General features: G+C 29.9%; 7 protein-coding genes and 1 non-coding gene across 8 annotated transcripts, besides 2 other annotated features; 6 read left to right on the top strand and 2 right to left on the bottom strand.

Moving 5' to 3' along the window:
* Window positions 1-49: 49 nt before the first annotated feature.
* On the top strand, window positions 50-926 carry TVAGG3_1001540 (postreplication repair; the record flags this gene model as incomplete). The annotated part of the gene is made up of 1 exon (XM_001328950.1): window positions 171-851. One exon carries the CDS (start codon window positions 171-173, stop codon window positions 849-851), a length of 681 nt encoding a protein of 226 aa, XP_001328985.1.
* Window positions 927-1,165: 239 nt separating this feature from the next.
* Window positions 1,166-2,677, top strand: TVAGG3_1001530 (protein ubiquitination; the record flags this gene model as incomplete). Its single annotated transcript, XM_001328951.1, has 1 exon — window positions 1,167-2,648. The coding sequence occupies one exon, from the start codon at window positions 1,167-1,169 to the stop codon at window positions 2,646-2,648; it is 1,482 nt and encodes a 493-aa protein (XP_001328986.1).
* A 283-nt stretch (window positions 2,678-2,960) lies between these two features.
* Window positions 2,961-3,428, bottom strand: TVAGG3_1001520 (uncharacterized protein; the record flags this gene model as incomplete). The annotated part of the gene is made up of 1 exon (XM_001328952.1): window positions 2,961-3,428. The coding sequence occupies one exon, from the start codon at window positions 3,426-3,428 to the stop codon at window positions 2,961-2,963; it is 468 nt and encodes a 155-aa protein (XP_001328987.1).
* Window positions 3,429-3,561: 133 nt separating this feature from the next.
* TVAGG3_1001510 (P-loop containing nucleoside triphosphate hydrolases family) lies at window positions 3,562-5,018 on the top strand (the record flags this gene model as incomplete). Its single annotated transcript, XM_001328953.1, has 1 exon — window positions 3,600-4,955. One exon carries the CDS (start codon window positions 3,600-3,602, stop codon window positions 4,953-4,955), a length of 1,356 nt encoding a protein of 451 aa, XP_001328988.1.
* A 133-nt stretch (window positions 5,019-5,151) lies between these two features.
* Window positions 5,152-6,577, top strand: TVAGG3_1001500 (uncharacterized protein; the record flags this gene model as incomplete). The annotated part of the gene is made up of 1 exon (XM_001328954.1): window positions 5,384-6,445. The coding sequence occupies one exon, from the start codon at window positions 5,384-5,386 to the stop codon at window positions 6,443-6,445; it is 1,062 nt and encodes a 353-aa protein (XP_001328989.1).
* Window positions 6,578-7,141: 564 nt separating this feature from the next.
* On the top strand, window positions 7,142-7,855 carry TVAGG3_1001490 (proteasome regulatory particle assembly; the record flags this gene model as incomplete). The annotated part of the gene is made up of 1 exon (XM_001328955.1): window positions 7,142-7,855. One exon carries the CDS (start codon window positions 7,142-7,144, stop codon window positions 7,853-7,855), a length of 714 nt encoding a protein of 237 aa, XP_001328990.1.
* Window positions 7,856-9,203: 1,348 nt separating this feature from the next.
* Window positions 9,204-9,396: a mobile genetic element.
* Window positions 9,397-10,028: 632 nt separating this feature from the next.
* Window positions 10,029-10,865: a mobile genetic element.
* Window positions 10,866-11,599: 734 nt separating this feature from the next.
* TVAGG3_1001460 (armadillo (ARM) repeat-containing protein family) lies at window positions 11,600-13,121 on the top strand (the record flags this gene model as incomplete). The annotated part of the gene is made up of 1 exon (XM_001328956.1): window positions 11,646-13,037. One exon carries the CDS (start codon window positions 11,646-11,648, stop codon window positions 13,035-13,037), a length of 1,392 nt encoding a protein of 463 aa, XP_001328991.1.
* A 219-nt stretch (window positions 13,122-13,340) lies between these two features.
* On the bottom strand, window positions 13,341-13,412 carry TVAGG3_1001450. The gene has a single exon. It is a non-coding gene; the product is annotated as a tRNA-Ala (tRNA).
* Window positions 13,413-14,124: the final 712 nt, after the last annotated feature.

The raw sequence follows: 14,124 nt of genomic DNA, 5'->3' as shown, positions 1-14,124 counted from the left end.
TACAAAATAAGCTTATTTAATCAATGTCAGAAGCTTGGATCCTTTTGTGGTTTTGCTCTTTTATAACCATTTAATCAGTTACACTCAATACATAGCCTATTTTGAAGAAAGCAAGAATATATCCTCGCAAAGTTTACAATAATCGTCAATATTTTTAGGAAAAGCAAATTATGTCTAATCTTCGACAAACAATTATCCAGACAATCATGACAAAGCCATATTTAACAGGACCACAATTAGAGCAGATTATTGCTCCTTTAAATACAACAAAAGATCAATTTATCTCACAAACAAATAAAACTCTTGATCCTATTGGCTTAATTCTTAGAGCATGTACCTCCGACTACGATGACCAAGAATATTTTGGTATTTGCCAAATCTATGAAGATCCAAACGGAAAAGAAGGTCTTGGAATCAGAGCTGAGATTGTACAGCTATATTATAAGTTCCTTGAGTTACTTATTAACGGACAAAACAATGATGATGCTCCTATTACAGTTGGAAAACTTCTTGACATCGCTCCAGATAATATCACTCAAAGTGTTGCACAAGATGGTCTTAATCAATTAAAATCATTAGGATACATAGACATTGTTAATGACAATGTTAGAATGGGCCCAAGAGGCTTATTAGAGTTCCTACCTAAATTCAGCCAGAAATCACTCGAATCTGAAGAAAGTAACTCCAGAAAATGCCAAATCTGCTTCGATATCTTCCTTGCAGGCTTCAAATGCTCAAGATGTTCTTGCATCATCCACAAACGCTGTTTCGAGAGATATTCTCGTGATAGAGAAAATCCACCATGCCCTCAATGCGGCTGCACCGAACCATTCATTCCATATGGAATTTAATTCTTCATTCATATTTTTATTCATTATAGAAATAAACTGTTATTGATATAATACTAAACTGCGGTTAACATCCACATTTTACTCAGTGGTTTCTTTAAAATTGGCTAATTTGAATCCACAAAAAATTAAACTCTTTCTTTCCAATGTAGATACTATAACATTAAACTTACTAAGTCACTAAGTATTTATTGATATATGTTTAATCAGAATAATATCAATTCTAGAATAAGGAAAGTACACTTTTAGATGTCAAAAATTGAATAGTTGTAAACTAACCTAATGAAATCTTTCATTTTGTAAACTAAAGAAATTTATATGACTGCGCCTGAACTAAGGAAATTATCACTAGAATCACTAGCATATTATCCATTTCCACCCAATTTTACGTTTATCATTGGTGGGGTGTCATATCCGTGCCATTTAGTCCAAATTTTGCCAATTTCCGGAACAATTCAACAATTATTTCTAAATGATAAATCAATTTCATCATATACATTTGAACACCTGAAAGACCCATACAACAACTTTCCATTATTCATAGATTTTATTAATGGACATACAATAGACATCAATGATGATAACTTAATTTTACTTTACAACATTGGTTTGATATTAGACATACCGTATTTAATTAATGGAGCTGGAAAATTAGCAAATTGCGAGATCAATTCCGAAAATGCTGTTAGTTTTTGTCAAAAATATTACGACCATGGCGTTGATTACGAGATTCCAGCAACATTTATAGCAGTTAACTGGGATACACTCAGCGGACTAGAATCTGTTATGAATCTCCCTGTAGAAATCTTAAATACGATTATTCAGATTGATGGCTTCAAAGTTTCATCAGAAACAGAGCTATTTGAGTGGATAGAAAACCTAGTTAATACTAAAGGAAGACAATATATACCATTATTTGGTCATGTACTGTTTTCTAGGCTTCGTAGACATCATATAAAGCATCTGATTGAAATTTTGTCTAAAGATACGATAGATCCTTTCGTTTGGCAAGAACTCGATGATAGACTGATCATGGAAATTAACCCAGATGAAAATTTGGAACCATCTGATGAAAAAAATATCGATGCAAATCAAAAACCAGAATCAGAAACATCACAAATGACAAATACACAGCCATACAGTACATACGGAAGCGCTCTTTACAGTCAAAACAATTTTATTCCAATTAATTTAAAGGAAAAGGCAAATAACGAAAAAGAATTCGCAGACGCCTACTCAGAAGAATCACTTATCGACCTTTCTTACGAGCCTGGATACCGTTTGAATGGAGTTGTTGCTTATATCAAAAATCAACTAGGGCCAAACTACACAGATGCTGTTATAGCGACTGGTGGTGGCACAAAGATTAAGAAGATTGGCAACATTTTCGATTACGATGATACTAAAAAAGCATGGTGGGATAATTTTGATTTAGGAATCAACAGATGCACGAAAGAGAATGCATGGTGCATGATAGAACTACGTGGATATCTTCTGAACCTTCAATCCTACACTCTCGCGTCTCCTGCAAATAGAATCAGTTTCCATCAACCGAAATCGTGGAGAATCGAAGTTTCTGCGGATGGAGTTAACTTTGAAACAGTACACGAGGTTAGTAAGTGCCCAGAAATGAATGTTCAGTATCCAATTCTCACATTTTCTCTTCCAAAGGGAGAAACACAGCCAATAAGGTTCATTAAGCTCGTAATGCTCGAAAACTACGCTTCAGCACAGTCATCTAACCAATACGAACTGAGTTTGAGCGCATTCGAATTGTATGGAAAACTTAGACAGTTATAGAATAAAAACATATACTTTATATATCTCAGTTATGAATATACTTCCTTTTAAAAGTATTTAATGTAAATTATCATTCGATAAAAAAGAATCGTATGATTTTTTAATAGCACTATCAATTTAAATCTTTTAGTTGCAAAGAATTTTGGATGTCTAATACTAAATCAAGCATAAAAAAATGAGATGAAAATTCATGATAAATTCTGCCTGAATTTATCATATAAAATCATGATGATTATCAGTCTAATTCTTAGTTTGAAAAACAAGATGTAATAGAACAAAACAAAACAATTTTATATTTAAAAACAAAGTATTCTAATATGATTCTTGATCTTGAGGTATTTCTGGCGGGTTTTCTAATTCATTTACTGAGAAGTATGAAACTTCTGGGATGAATGGCTGATCTGTGTGAGGAACAAAAACAGTACTTGTTTCCACTTTCGGCTGTTCTGGTAATGTTATTTCTTTTGATGGATGAGTGATTGCATGGAAGAATATTTGAGAGTTTGTTTGGTGTTGTAAATTATATTCTTTCGTCATTTTAGGCATCATTTGAATTCTGTGATGTTCTGATTGTGGTGCTGCTGTTGTGAATGTCATCATTTCATTTAATATCGGAAAATTGAATGAATCAGGTACTTGTGGCACTCCAGGAAACGGAATTGGTTTTCTAGCATGCCTATAGCCACGTGGTGGGATAGAAGATGGAGGTAATGGTTTGGCTGGTTTTGGTGTTATATAATTTAATGGCGGTGCCATTGGTGGCTGCTGATATCCCATCATTTTTTCAAATTTGAAGATCTATAGCTAGTTGTCACCTTTTTAAGATTTTTTTTGCCGTGTAAATTGTTTTTGACATTTATTGTTTTATTTTTTTATATTTATCATTGTAGAATATGTTGTTGGATGATACTATTGCAATCGCCAAATTTATCATAAAAATAAAAAATAAAAATGAGTGAAGAACATTTAGAGAAAGAACTGGCTGAAACCTCAAAATTACTAAAAGAAAAGGCTAAACATCAAGAAGATGGTGAAGCCAACCATGCAAATGAACCAAATCATGCTACTTCTGAACAAAGTAGATCGATTAAGGCTTATTTGTATGGTTTCTTAACTCTGTTAGTATTAATTATTCTTCTTGTTATATTTTATCCAAGAAGACCACCGCGCTCGCCATATTTACCAGTTCCATACGTATGGAATAAGCAATATCTTAAAGAATTAAAACACTTTACGAAATTTACAGGTCATGCTAATGTTTTAATTGCAACAGGACCTCCAGGAATTGGTAAATCAAGTGGATTATATCGTTTTGCAGAATTAACAAACAAAACTCTACAAACACCTTTAATTCTCGATTGTGAAATCATATCAGAAACAGCAAGTGTTAAGGACATCGGAGCTATTTTCCTTGATTTCTTAATCAAAGGATTTGAAGATATCGACGGAAGACCAATAAATCTTACAATTTTAGCCAACAGTATTCCTGAATTAAAGACAATTAAGGCACCTACACATCCAGATACTGCAAATCTTAATGATAAGTCGCTTATCAATATTGCAAACTACGGCGCTTCAATTCTTAGTCATATTGAACAAGATCCTTCCTCCTCAATCTTCAACTTCATGGAATTAGTTGATAGAACAACCGAAGTCCTTGGAACTTTCTTATTTATAATAGAACCTTCTAAATTAATGAATCTACAGAACTCTAAAGCCAGAAAAGCAGCTGATGGCTTAGTTTACTTCATTAACAACTTTAAGCAAGGAAATTATAGAATTCCATGCGTTGTTACAGAATCAAATCTTTTATCAAAGAATTCTCAACAAGTATATCAAGATTTAACATGGTTTAAGGTAATAAATGTTGAAGAGTTCGATATACAAGATGGCAAGACTATTTTAGTCAATCAGGAAAGAGTTTTTCCAAAGAAATTATATTTCAATCTTTATTCCAAATTCGGAGGTTATGGTCAGCTGTTTGTCACAGTTCATGACCTTATTCGCGAGAAGGTATCAAATCAAGAGACTTTGAAGCAAATTTCAAATTATAATTCTCTTAATATCGCAAAAACTGTTCACCAGGGAGCAGACGGTAATAAGACTCTAATAAGTGATCGCTATAGCTTCTTAAAGAGACTCACAACTCTTAAGATGGTCAAAATTACTCCTGCAAACCAACATCTTGTTCATCACTTCTTGGAGCATGGTGTCGTAAAGCTAACACCTAAAATGAATGCTGTTGTACCATCTAATCGTCTTATTAAGTCCATTATTAGAGATGCCATTAAATATGCTAAGAAATAAATAAAAAAATGTATAAAAATTCTTTTTATTCCCTTTTTCTTTAAAATATTTCTCAGTTTTACCTAACTTAGTCTATTTTTTGAAAATTTTTATATCTCAAGATACAAAGTTAGGATTCCGTTCAAACTAGTACATCTGTACCATATGGGACCTAACTTGCTTATATTCCAAGTTTTAGACGACGGACACACTCTATCTTTTCATAATAATTAAATAAGGGACTAATTACTATAAGATCACTATATAAAGGTTTATGGCTTATCTGAGTTTGATTCAAGACAGTTAGATATTATCAAACCCATATTGATCAATTAAAATCATATATGAAGTGATGTAATCGAAATATTTGATCCCTCTGATGACAACTTATAGGCTCATTGAGTTAGTTCATCAATAGAAAGATCATTTGATTAATTTTTTTATATTTTATGGAAGAAAGAAACACTGCTTTGCTTGCCTGGTTGAATAAATACGCCAAATCTGGTTCAGAAGTAACATACATTAACACATCATGCTCCTCTGAGAAATTCATGAGTGTTTTTAAGTCTTTAGTTCCACAAGAATTATATCCAACAAAAAATGATAATTTAACATTCATTTCCATTGTTATTTTATCAATGATAAGAGAGCAAGGCTATTTAAAGGAGATTCCAAACTATCTTTCTCAAGATGAAGGAAAAAATAATCAAACAACTTTATTTTTCCTTTATGTTTTATACAGATTAAAATTCCCCAACGACAATGTAGAACTATCCAAAGCAGAAACAATGTTCGAAAAGTTCAGAGATACAAGTAAAACAAATGAAACTACACCATTTAACTTTGAAGCACTTCAAAAGCAATTAGAAGAGCAAAATTCGGAAGTTCAACAGCATATTGACATATACCAACAAAAATGTCAAGAATTACAAACACAATACGATGAAATCGAGAAAAATGTTCTCGCAAAGTATCAATCCAAGCTTGAATCTGAAATGCATGAAGCTGCAGAAGCAGAAAAAGCGCATAGAAACCTTTTAATTGAAAAAGAAAAGTTAGAAGAGCAATTATCAAAATTCAAAGAAGATAGACAACGTCTTGAGGACAAATACAAAGAAATACAAGAAATAGAAGACGAAAATAAGAAATTAAAAGAAGAATATGAAGCTTTAGAAGCAAAGAACAAAGATTTCCTCTCAAAGGAAAGCGAAATGAAATTATCTAGTCTAAGTAAGATCAAATACGAAGAACAGATTGCAGAAACATCAAGAGAAATTAAAGAATTAATTCATTCCAAAGAAATGCTTAAACTTGACGAAATTCCTGAAGACGATGCTGCCCTACAAAAGCTCCTGAATGAAATAGATGCTCTTGAAGAAAAAGTAAAGAAAACAGAACCAGAAACAATAATTGCAAAATGGAAATCCAAAATTCAAGCGGAAATTAATAAAGCCAAAGATGCAGCAGAGAAGACAAGGCTTATTATTGAACTTGGCGAATCATTACAATAATATATTTTGTTTGAATGTTTTTTTTTAAAGATTATTTCATATCAACTGTGATATATTTAGTCCTTCTTTATTTTGAATATATCTTTTTATATATATTGTTGATATAAAACATTTATAATTTAGAAATTAATGAACACCACTATTATTATTACATCTTTTAGGTACTTTCATACTTAGAATTAGCATGTTTTGCGCTTTGCCTTTTGTTATCAATTCTATTGGCGCAAAAATTTGTAAAGACTCATCAATTCCATTATATATAAGGGTTTCATGAAGATACTATATATGTGAAGGAGCTATAAAGACATTTTGGATAATTAATCTACAACAAACATCCGATGTAGTAGAGAATTTAGATTTTCTCAACATAAAAAGTATTCATTAATATGTACATTTTTCACAGTACCAGAACCATCGTTTTCAGGAAAAATATAAAATTAATTTTATATAACAAAATTCTGATTGAATATCTGATTGCATTCGACTTCGATATTGTTGCTATGATATTTTGTATATATAAACTTAATTAAAATTTACAAATTATATCCGAAATCGTTGTATACATTGTTTTCGACAGCTATTTCATAGTGCTTTTTCATGTAATAAATTTTATATGAAAGAGAAGGATTTTATAAAAATAAAACAATTTGTAGCAAGTTATATCCGCATTTTCAAGCGGATTATTCATTACTTGAAATGTGTTGTTATCACGGAGCGGCTGATTGTTTCAAGTTTATAAGAACAGAATTTAACTCAGAAATAAATCAATCATGTTTAAAATTATCATTTTTAGGAGGAAATTCAGAAATCATCAGTGAATGTCTGAAATATTCATCAGTTAGAGATTGTATGGAATATGCAATTATATCACACAACATTGATTTTGTTACATTCTTGATGAATGAGTACCATATAAAGATCGATTTAGAATATTGCGGAAAATATAATAATCTTGAGCCATTCTTAGTTTATTTCGATCAAACAAATGATATTAATAAATGCTTTATTTATTCATCGATATTTGACATATCATCAATTTGCGAATATTTCCTTTCAAATGGTGCAAATATCAATGAAAAAGATAAATTTGGTCTAACTGCTCTTCATAATGCAGCAGAATATAATTGTAAAGAAACAGCAGAACTTCTTATTTCTCATGGTGCAAATGCTAATGAAAAAAATAATTCTGGGGAAACTCTTCTTCATATTGCAGCAAATTTTGATTGTAAAGAAAACGCTGAACTTCTTATTTCTCATGGTGCAAATGTCAATGAAAAAGATAATTCTGGAGAAACTCCTTTTCTTATTGCAGCAAATTATAATCGTAAAGAAGTCGCAGAATTTTTTATTTCTCATGGTGCAAATATCAATGAAAAAGATATAAATGGAAAACTGCTCTTCATCATTTAACATATTTTTATTATAAAGAAACAGCAGAACTTCTTATTTCTCATGATGCAAATGTCAATGAAAAAGATGAAGTTGGAAAAACTCCTCTTCATTATGCAACAGAACATAATAGTAAAGAAACAGCAGAACTTCTTGAGTATAAGTTCAAAAGTATGGCATTCCAAACGGGAACCGCGGTTGGTTACCATGGATTTCCGTCACCGGTCACATTTTAAAGATTTTTAAAGCCTTATAAAAATATGCTTTGTAAATCATTTTTTGTAAATCGGCAAAAATTTGGTAATTTTCTTCAACTAATAAATCTGCGAATAGCATTTATAATACAAGAACAATCTTTTAAAATGCGTTTGATTCATTTTTGTATAATTTCATATAGGCACATATATTCTTCCGGGACTTTCCGTGATTTTACCGTAAAATCATTAGTTTACACCAATTTTTCCGTATTTTGAATAGTTTACTGCACTTTTTCCGTAAAATTGAGTTACGGGAATCCGCAAAATTTCCGGACCTCATTTTTCATAGAATATAATAATAATATTTGATAAAAAGATATATTATTTATATTTTTGATTTTTGAATTACGGAAAAAGTGAATTGTTAACTTGATTTTTTTATATGGTTAATTTTTCAAATGATATTATGAAGATCTAAAATATTAAAAGTAAAAAATTGAATTACGGAAAAAGTGAGGTCAAAAGTGAAATAAATTTGCAGAACAATTTTCATTGAAATAAGACATTGAGTATCACACTTTAGTGAATCAACATCTATAAGAATGAAGTGTTTTGAAGCTGAAATAATATTGAATAGAAATTAATTTTTTCTGAAATTTTGAATGAAATTATGGGAAATAAAAAAATTACTAAATATTGTATTCATACAAATATATTATTTTAAAGGAAAAATAGATGCTGATAGAAACGATGAAAATTTTTGAAAACTTTACAATTAATTTATGTTCGTTAACCACAGAGCTTGCAATCCAAAGCTCACGTTAGACTACAAGAGTCATGAAGTCTCATACTAAGGGATATCCAACATATATTTTAATAATCTAATGTTTGTGACAAATATTCAACATAAAATTAAGTTTTCGTTTCGTTACAAGGCATTCATACTTTGGAGATATCATATTTAATGTACAGAAAAGTTAATATTAAACAATACATGCTAAAGAATTAATAAATAAGATAATAAAATAAATTTATACGTAATTACTTTCATTTAATATGCTTTATGCTGTATAATATTGATTAAGAGGCATTAAAAGGTTCCATAGTCTGCTTTTATAGGCAGGATTTTTGATAAAAATTTAAAATTTTGAAAAATGATGAGAAAAGGAAAAAAAAGGTAAATGAGAGCAAGAGGAGGGAAAAAAAAGAAAAAGAAAAGAAAGGGAAGGGAAAAATAAAAGAAAGAAGGACATATAAAAATTTAGATGCGCATTCTTAATGCCGAGGCGGCTTGCCGCCGAGGCGCGATTTTTTTAGGCCTCTACGGTAACCCGGCAATGTTTTTTTAAATCTTGTACAGCCCTATTCAAAAGTGAAAAAAATTTTAAACTAAAAGTCTCAATTTTTTTTCAAATTAAGGGTGCACCCGTATGTACGTTTATTTGAGAGGAGGAGGATTACCCTCTCAATTTTGAGGGAGTCGTTAGTTTATTTTCTCAATGAATATGCAATAAAATTTGATTTTTACCTTATCAATATACTTCATATAATATACACATGTTCATGTAAAAACTTTTTTCCAAAATCCTCAGGAATTAAGGGATTTTTGAATTTTAAGAATTTTTTTTCGAGTAGGTGCCAAAAGTGCTTACTCTTAAACAACCGTCGGATTTCCGGGTGAAATCGTGACACACTTTCGTCTTTCGTAGGCAGTGGTGGTTGTTACAAAAGGTAACTTCGAATGTAGCGTGAAATCTGCAAAAAAAATTCTGAAATTTGAATGGAGAACACAAAAATTGAATAGTTTACGTCAATAAAAAAGAGAAAAATGAAGCCAATGTGTCTCGAACCTAGGACTTAGAGCAGCAATCCCACTGTTTATCAAATTACACTACATGCATCTCTCACCTCAGTGAATGAGATCAACTATATGATAACTTTTTCCCCATTATATTCTTGTGGAAAAGTGACAAATAGCAACTTTGACCCTCTCTCATTTTTTTTCGAATTTTTTCGAAAAAAAATATTTTCAGAACAGCCTTAACGGCTAAGATTTAGGAACAATGTTAAGTATCAAAAAGAAAGGAGGTCTGATATAGACAACATATATCGTTGAAGGTTGAAAAAATCTCTAATATTTGAGCCCAAAATTTCAAATTTTAATTTTTTGAAAAAAGAGGCCACCCGTATGTACGTTTATTTGCGAGGAGGAGGATTATATTTTTGAAATGGTGAAACATTATGAATATGTTAATTATATAATAATATGTATTATTATAAAAAGAAAAAATAAAGCACGTTAAAATTTTTCTTTCTTGATTTTTTACAAAATCTACTTAGAATTATGCAAAATATGACTAAATAATTATAAATTTCAAGTTAAATTTTAATTTTGATAAATAATTTAAATTTCAAAATATCAAGTTCAGTTCGACTATGTATGTAGTAATTCCTCAATAAAGTGCCAAAAACCTATTAAAATATATGAACATTTTCAACATTTTAATGTTTTTATTTAAAAATTTGTTGGAATATGAGCTTCAAACAATTATTATGTAAATAAAAATAATTAAATATATGTATTTATTCGTATTACAACCGTAGTAAGTCGATTCTTCCTTTCTTCTACTGAGTTTTGAATTTGATTTCGAATTGTAAAGAGATTCAAAGGGAAAATACTAGCGGATAAAAACTACCTCCATGAAAGGGTCATAATGGACTCAAGTTGTATTTTTTGATATTTTTTGCTTTTCGAGCCTAAATAGGTAGCCAAGATAATGCCTAAAAATAAGGTTCTAAATTCTGAAGTTTACATGATCCTCTCGTGTGCACCCTTAAACAAATGGTTATAGGAAAAATTATTTTTTGTTGAATGTTAGGCAATGATCAGAACTCATCCAAGGGAAGATCATAATTGATACGCACAAGATGAAATATAGTATATACAAATTATATTTATCATATTTGGATAAATATAAGCATTTATATATGGGTGAGGTCACACATGTGTTTTATATGAAGTTATTCAAATGATATATATAAAATGGACATTCGTCTCAAAATTCGGCCCTGAGGATTGTATTTCAGGCGTTGGCCTTTACCAAAGCCAGATCTTCGTATTTAATGCTTTTGAAATGTGTATTAATTTTATGAAATATATGAATTATATTAAACATATGAGTATACATATTCCTCCAAAGTTCTTTCAATTACATTTAAAAAATCGAGTTTTTTGGAGTTCGGAATCAACTCGATGAATCTCAAATTATTTTGTCAAATTACAAAGATTTAATGCTATCCCGATAATATACGAATCATTTCCTATCATACCCTTAAATGGATGAACTGGAAATTAATTGTATAAAAAGTTATTCAGCAAAAAAAAAAGTTCACATTTGGAAAAAAATTCATGATACTAAAGTTTTCAATTTTTTTCGGCGTCATGACGTAAATCATTGAAAATTGAATGGTTTACGTCGGGATGCCGTCATGACGCCGACACCAAAAAAATACCACATTTATTTTTTTTTTCTCTAATGTCTATTCTAATTTTATATTTTTAAACATACACATATTCAATCATTAGCAAAAGCGTTCAGTTTAATTAATGTATAATGAATAAATTTTGGTTGCCAAATCTCAAATCAAATTCGGGACAAGGAAATAGAAAGATGACTAATACAGATGAAATAAATGAAGAATCTACGTTTGTTTACCAAATAAGACAACATATTCAGGAAATTTTCGAATTAAAACAAGAAGAGATAGATAAAATCCAAAGATACTTAGAAAATATGTATAAATGCATGTCATGGATAGATAATTTACCAGAAGATTTACTAATAAAGTATCCTATCATCAATAAATTAATGGAAATAGCGTCAATTGAAATTCCTTACATCCAGAAGCTTTCCTTAGAAAATATATATAAAATTCTTAAAAGCACAGGGATTGGGCTTCAACAATTTTCAGAAACAGATTATGTAGGCTTTATTAACTATTTCATGAGCAACAACAATATTACAGTATACAGACAGATATCTCTAATATTGCTTATGACCTTATCTGATGAAAATATGAGAAAAACACTAATAGAAAATAATTTTATTGCAAATTTAATAAATTTTGCCGATAACAAACTCGATACGAATACTCTCAAAGATAATGAGTTCTCGTGTCGATGTCTTGTAGCCCTAACTCAATTGTTTGATGACTTAGAAGACGAAATTTTTAATGAATACTTTGATCAAATCGTTCAAATCATTACTAAATTGTTCAACATTGATTTCCCAGAAATAGAACCATTTAATAGATTCCTTTTAAGCGTAATTTCCAGAAAACAAGAAGATATCTTGTTTAATACTGACATTTTTAGAATTCTAATTGAATATTTTAGTAATAATTCAACAGTCTGCAATCGTGTTATACTATCTTGTAGTTGTCTTTCAGCTCTTGTTCAAGGAAATATTATTATTCCACAGAAGTACATTGATATATTCGATCCAAGGATATTTATTGACTCCTTATCCCATTTCTACAGGAATCGCGATGCTCCGATTTATATTTATAGTTTTTTAAATAGTTTCATCGCAAAAATTCCTAAATTAGTCATGGATGAGTTCCTTAATGAAAAAGTAATAGCTATTGTTTCAAATAACTACGAAAATATGAATGCTGAAACAAAATTGGAAATGTTGACATTTTTGTGGGCAGTTGTCCGTTTTATGCCAATTAACGATAAGATTCAGATATTAGATATACCTGTATTTGAATTAATGCTTGAGATCCTTCAATTTGATTCAGAAAGGGTCGCATTAGTGATGAGTACTCATATTTCATATTTTGTTGATCATGTCAAGCGGAATTTTAATGTAGATGAGTCAGCAGGATTTACAAAATTGATAGAAGCATTAGAATATTGCTTAGATTCGCCAATTGAAACAATTCAACGAGAAGCTGAAACTTTACTGACATTTTGCACAGCCAATATTCAAAATGATGATTGATAATGATTATTTGTATTTTATTGTTCTTTAAAAGTTGTGATATATTTCATGTATAATTTTTTATAAACTTATGCTATAACATAATTAATATTTTCAAAAATTCTAATATGTTTCTTAAGATGGACATTATTGGATGTTAGATTCGAAATGGCAATCTGATATTACTAGTCATTCATTAGATACTTGTCCTGATTTAGGGCAACAGAAGGTAACTTTATGGAATCTATTTATTCATCAATAAATATGATCTCAAAGCTAAAAACAATGTCTCACTTATGAGGAAAAAAAAATCAATTCAAAAAATGGAGATGGGGGGAATCGAACCCCCGGCCTCAACTATGCTAAAGTCGCACTCTACCACTGAGCCACACCCCCTATTCAACTTTAATTTATAATATTATGTTAATAACTACATATTTATATTTCCACAACATATTTGTCATTTATTCTTTTATAGATATAAGGGTTTCGTTTTGTTAAAATTGTCACTTTTATAGCATATTTGTTTTTGGATGTTTTGCGAAACCAAAAAAAAACTATGATATACAATGTGTGTGTAAAGAAAATACTTTATTTACTAGTTAAAAAATCATTTGGTATTGATCAAGTTATTTTTTCTGGATAAGATATTATATGGATAATTGGATAGAAAATACAATTATATAATCTTGTACCTGGTTTAATTAAGCTAATTGTCATCAGAAACTTGTAATTTTTATGAATTTCAGATTTTCTTTTCATTACTGCTTTTCTTAATAGGTCAAGTTCTTATTTACGTTATAAAGTATGATATTTACAAATATCAAGTTATCATGTTTTTTGAGAAATTATGAGAAACAAACAAAAATGAAAAAGATAGGAATAGCAATGAATATTGATGTGGGTATAGAAAATGTAAGAGATATGAATGCAAAGCAATCAGTATTTAGGATATTGACCATAGATTTCGAAAAAAAATGCTGCATATTGAGCGAAAACTATGATTATATTATAAGGCTGTCATTTAAAGCATAATGAAACTATTCCCTTTTCATTTTAATCGAATAAGATACCCTACGTTCCCAACTTCTGGAAAACGGTTTTTCAC

The sequence above is a fragment of the Trichomonas vaginalis genome, chromosome I, assembly GCF_026262505.1.
Source record: "Trichomonas vaginalis G3 chromosome I, whole genome shotgun sequence".
NCBI classification, from domain to species: domain Eukaryota; phylum Parabasalia; order Trichomonadida; family Trichomonadidae; genus Trichomonas; species Trichomonas vaginalis.
The sequence above is the reverse complement of the archived record's forward strand: the minus strand, read 5'-3'. Positions and strand labels throughout refer to the sequence as shown.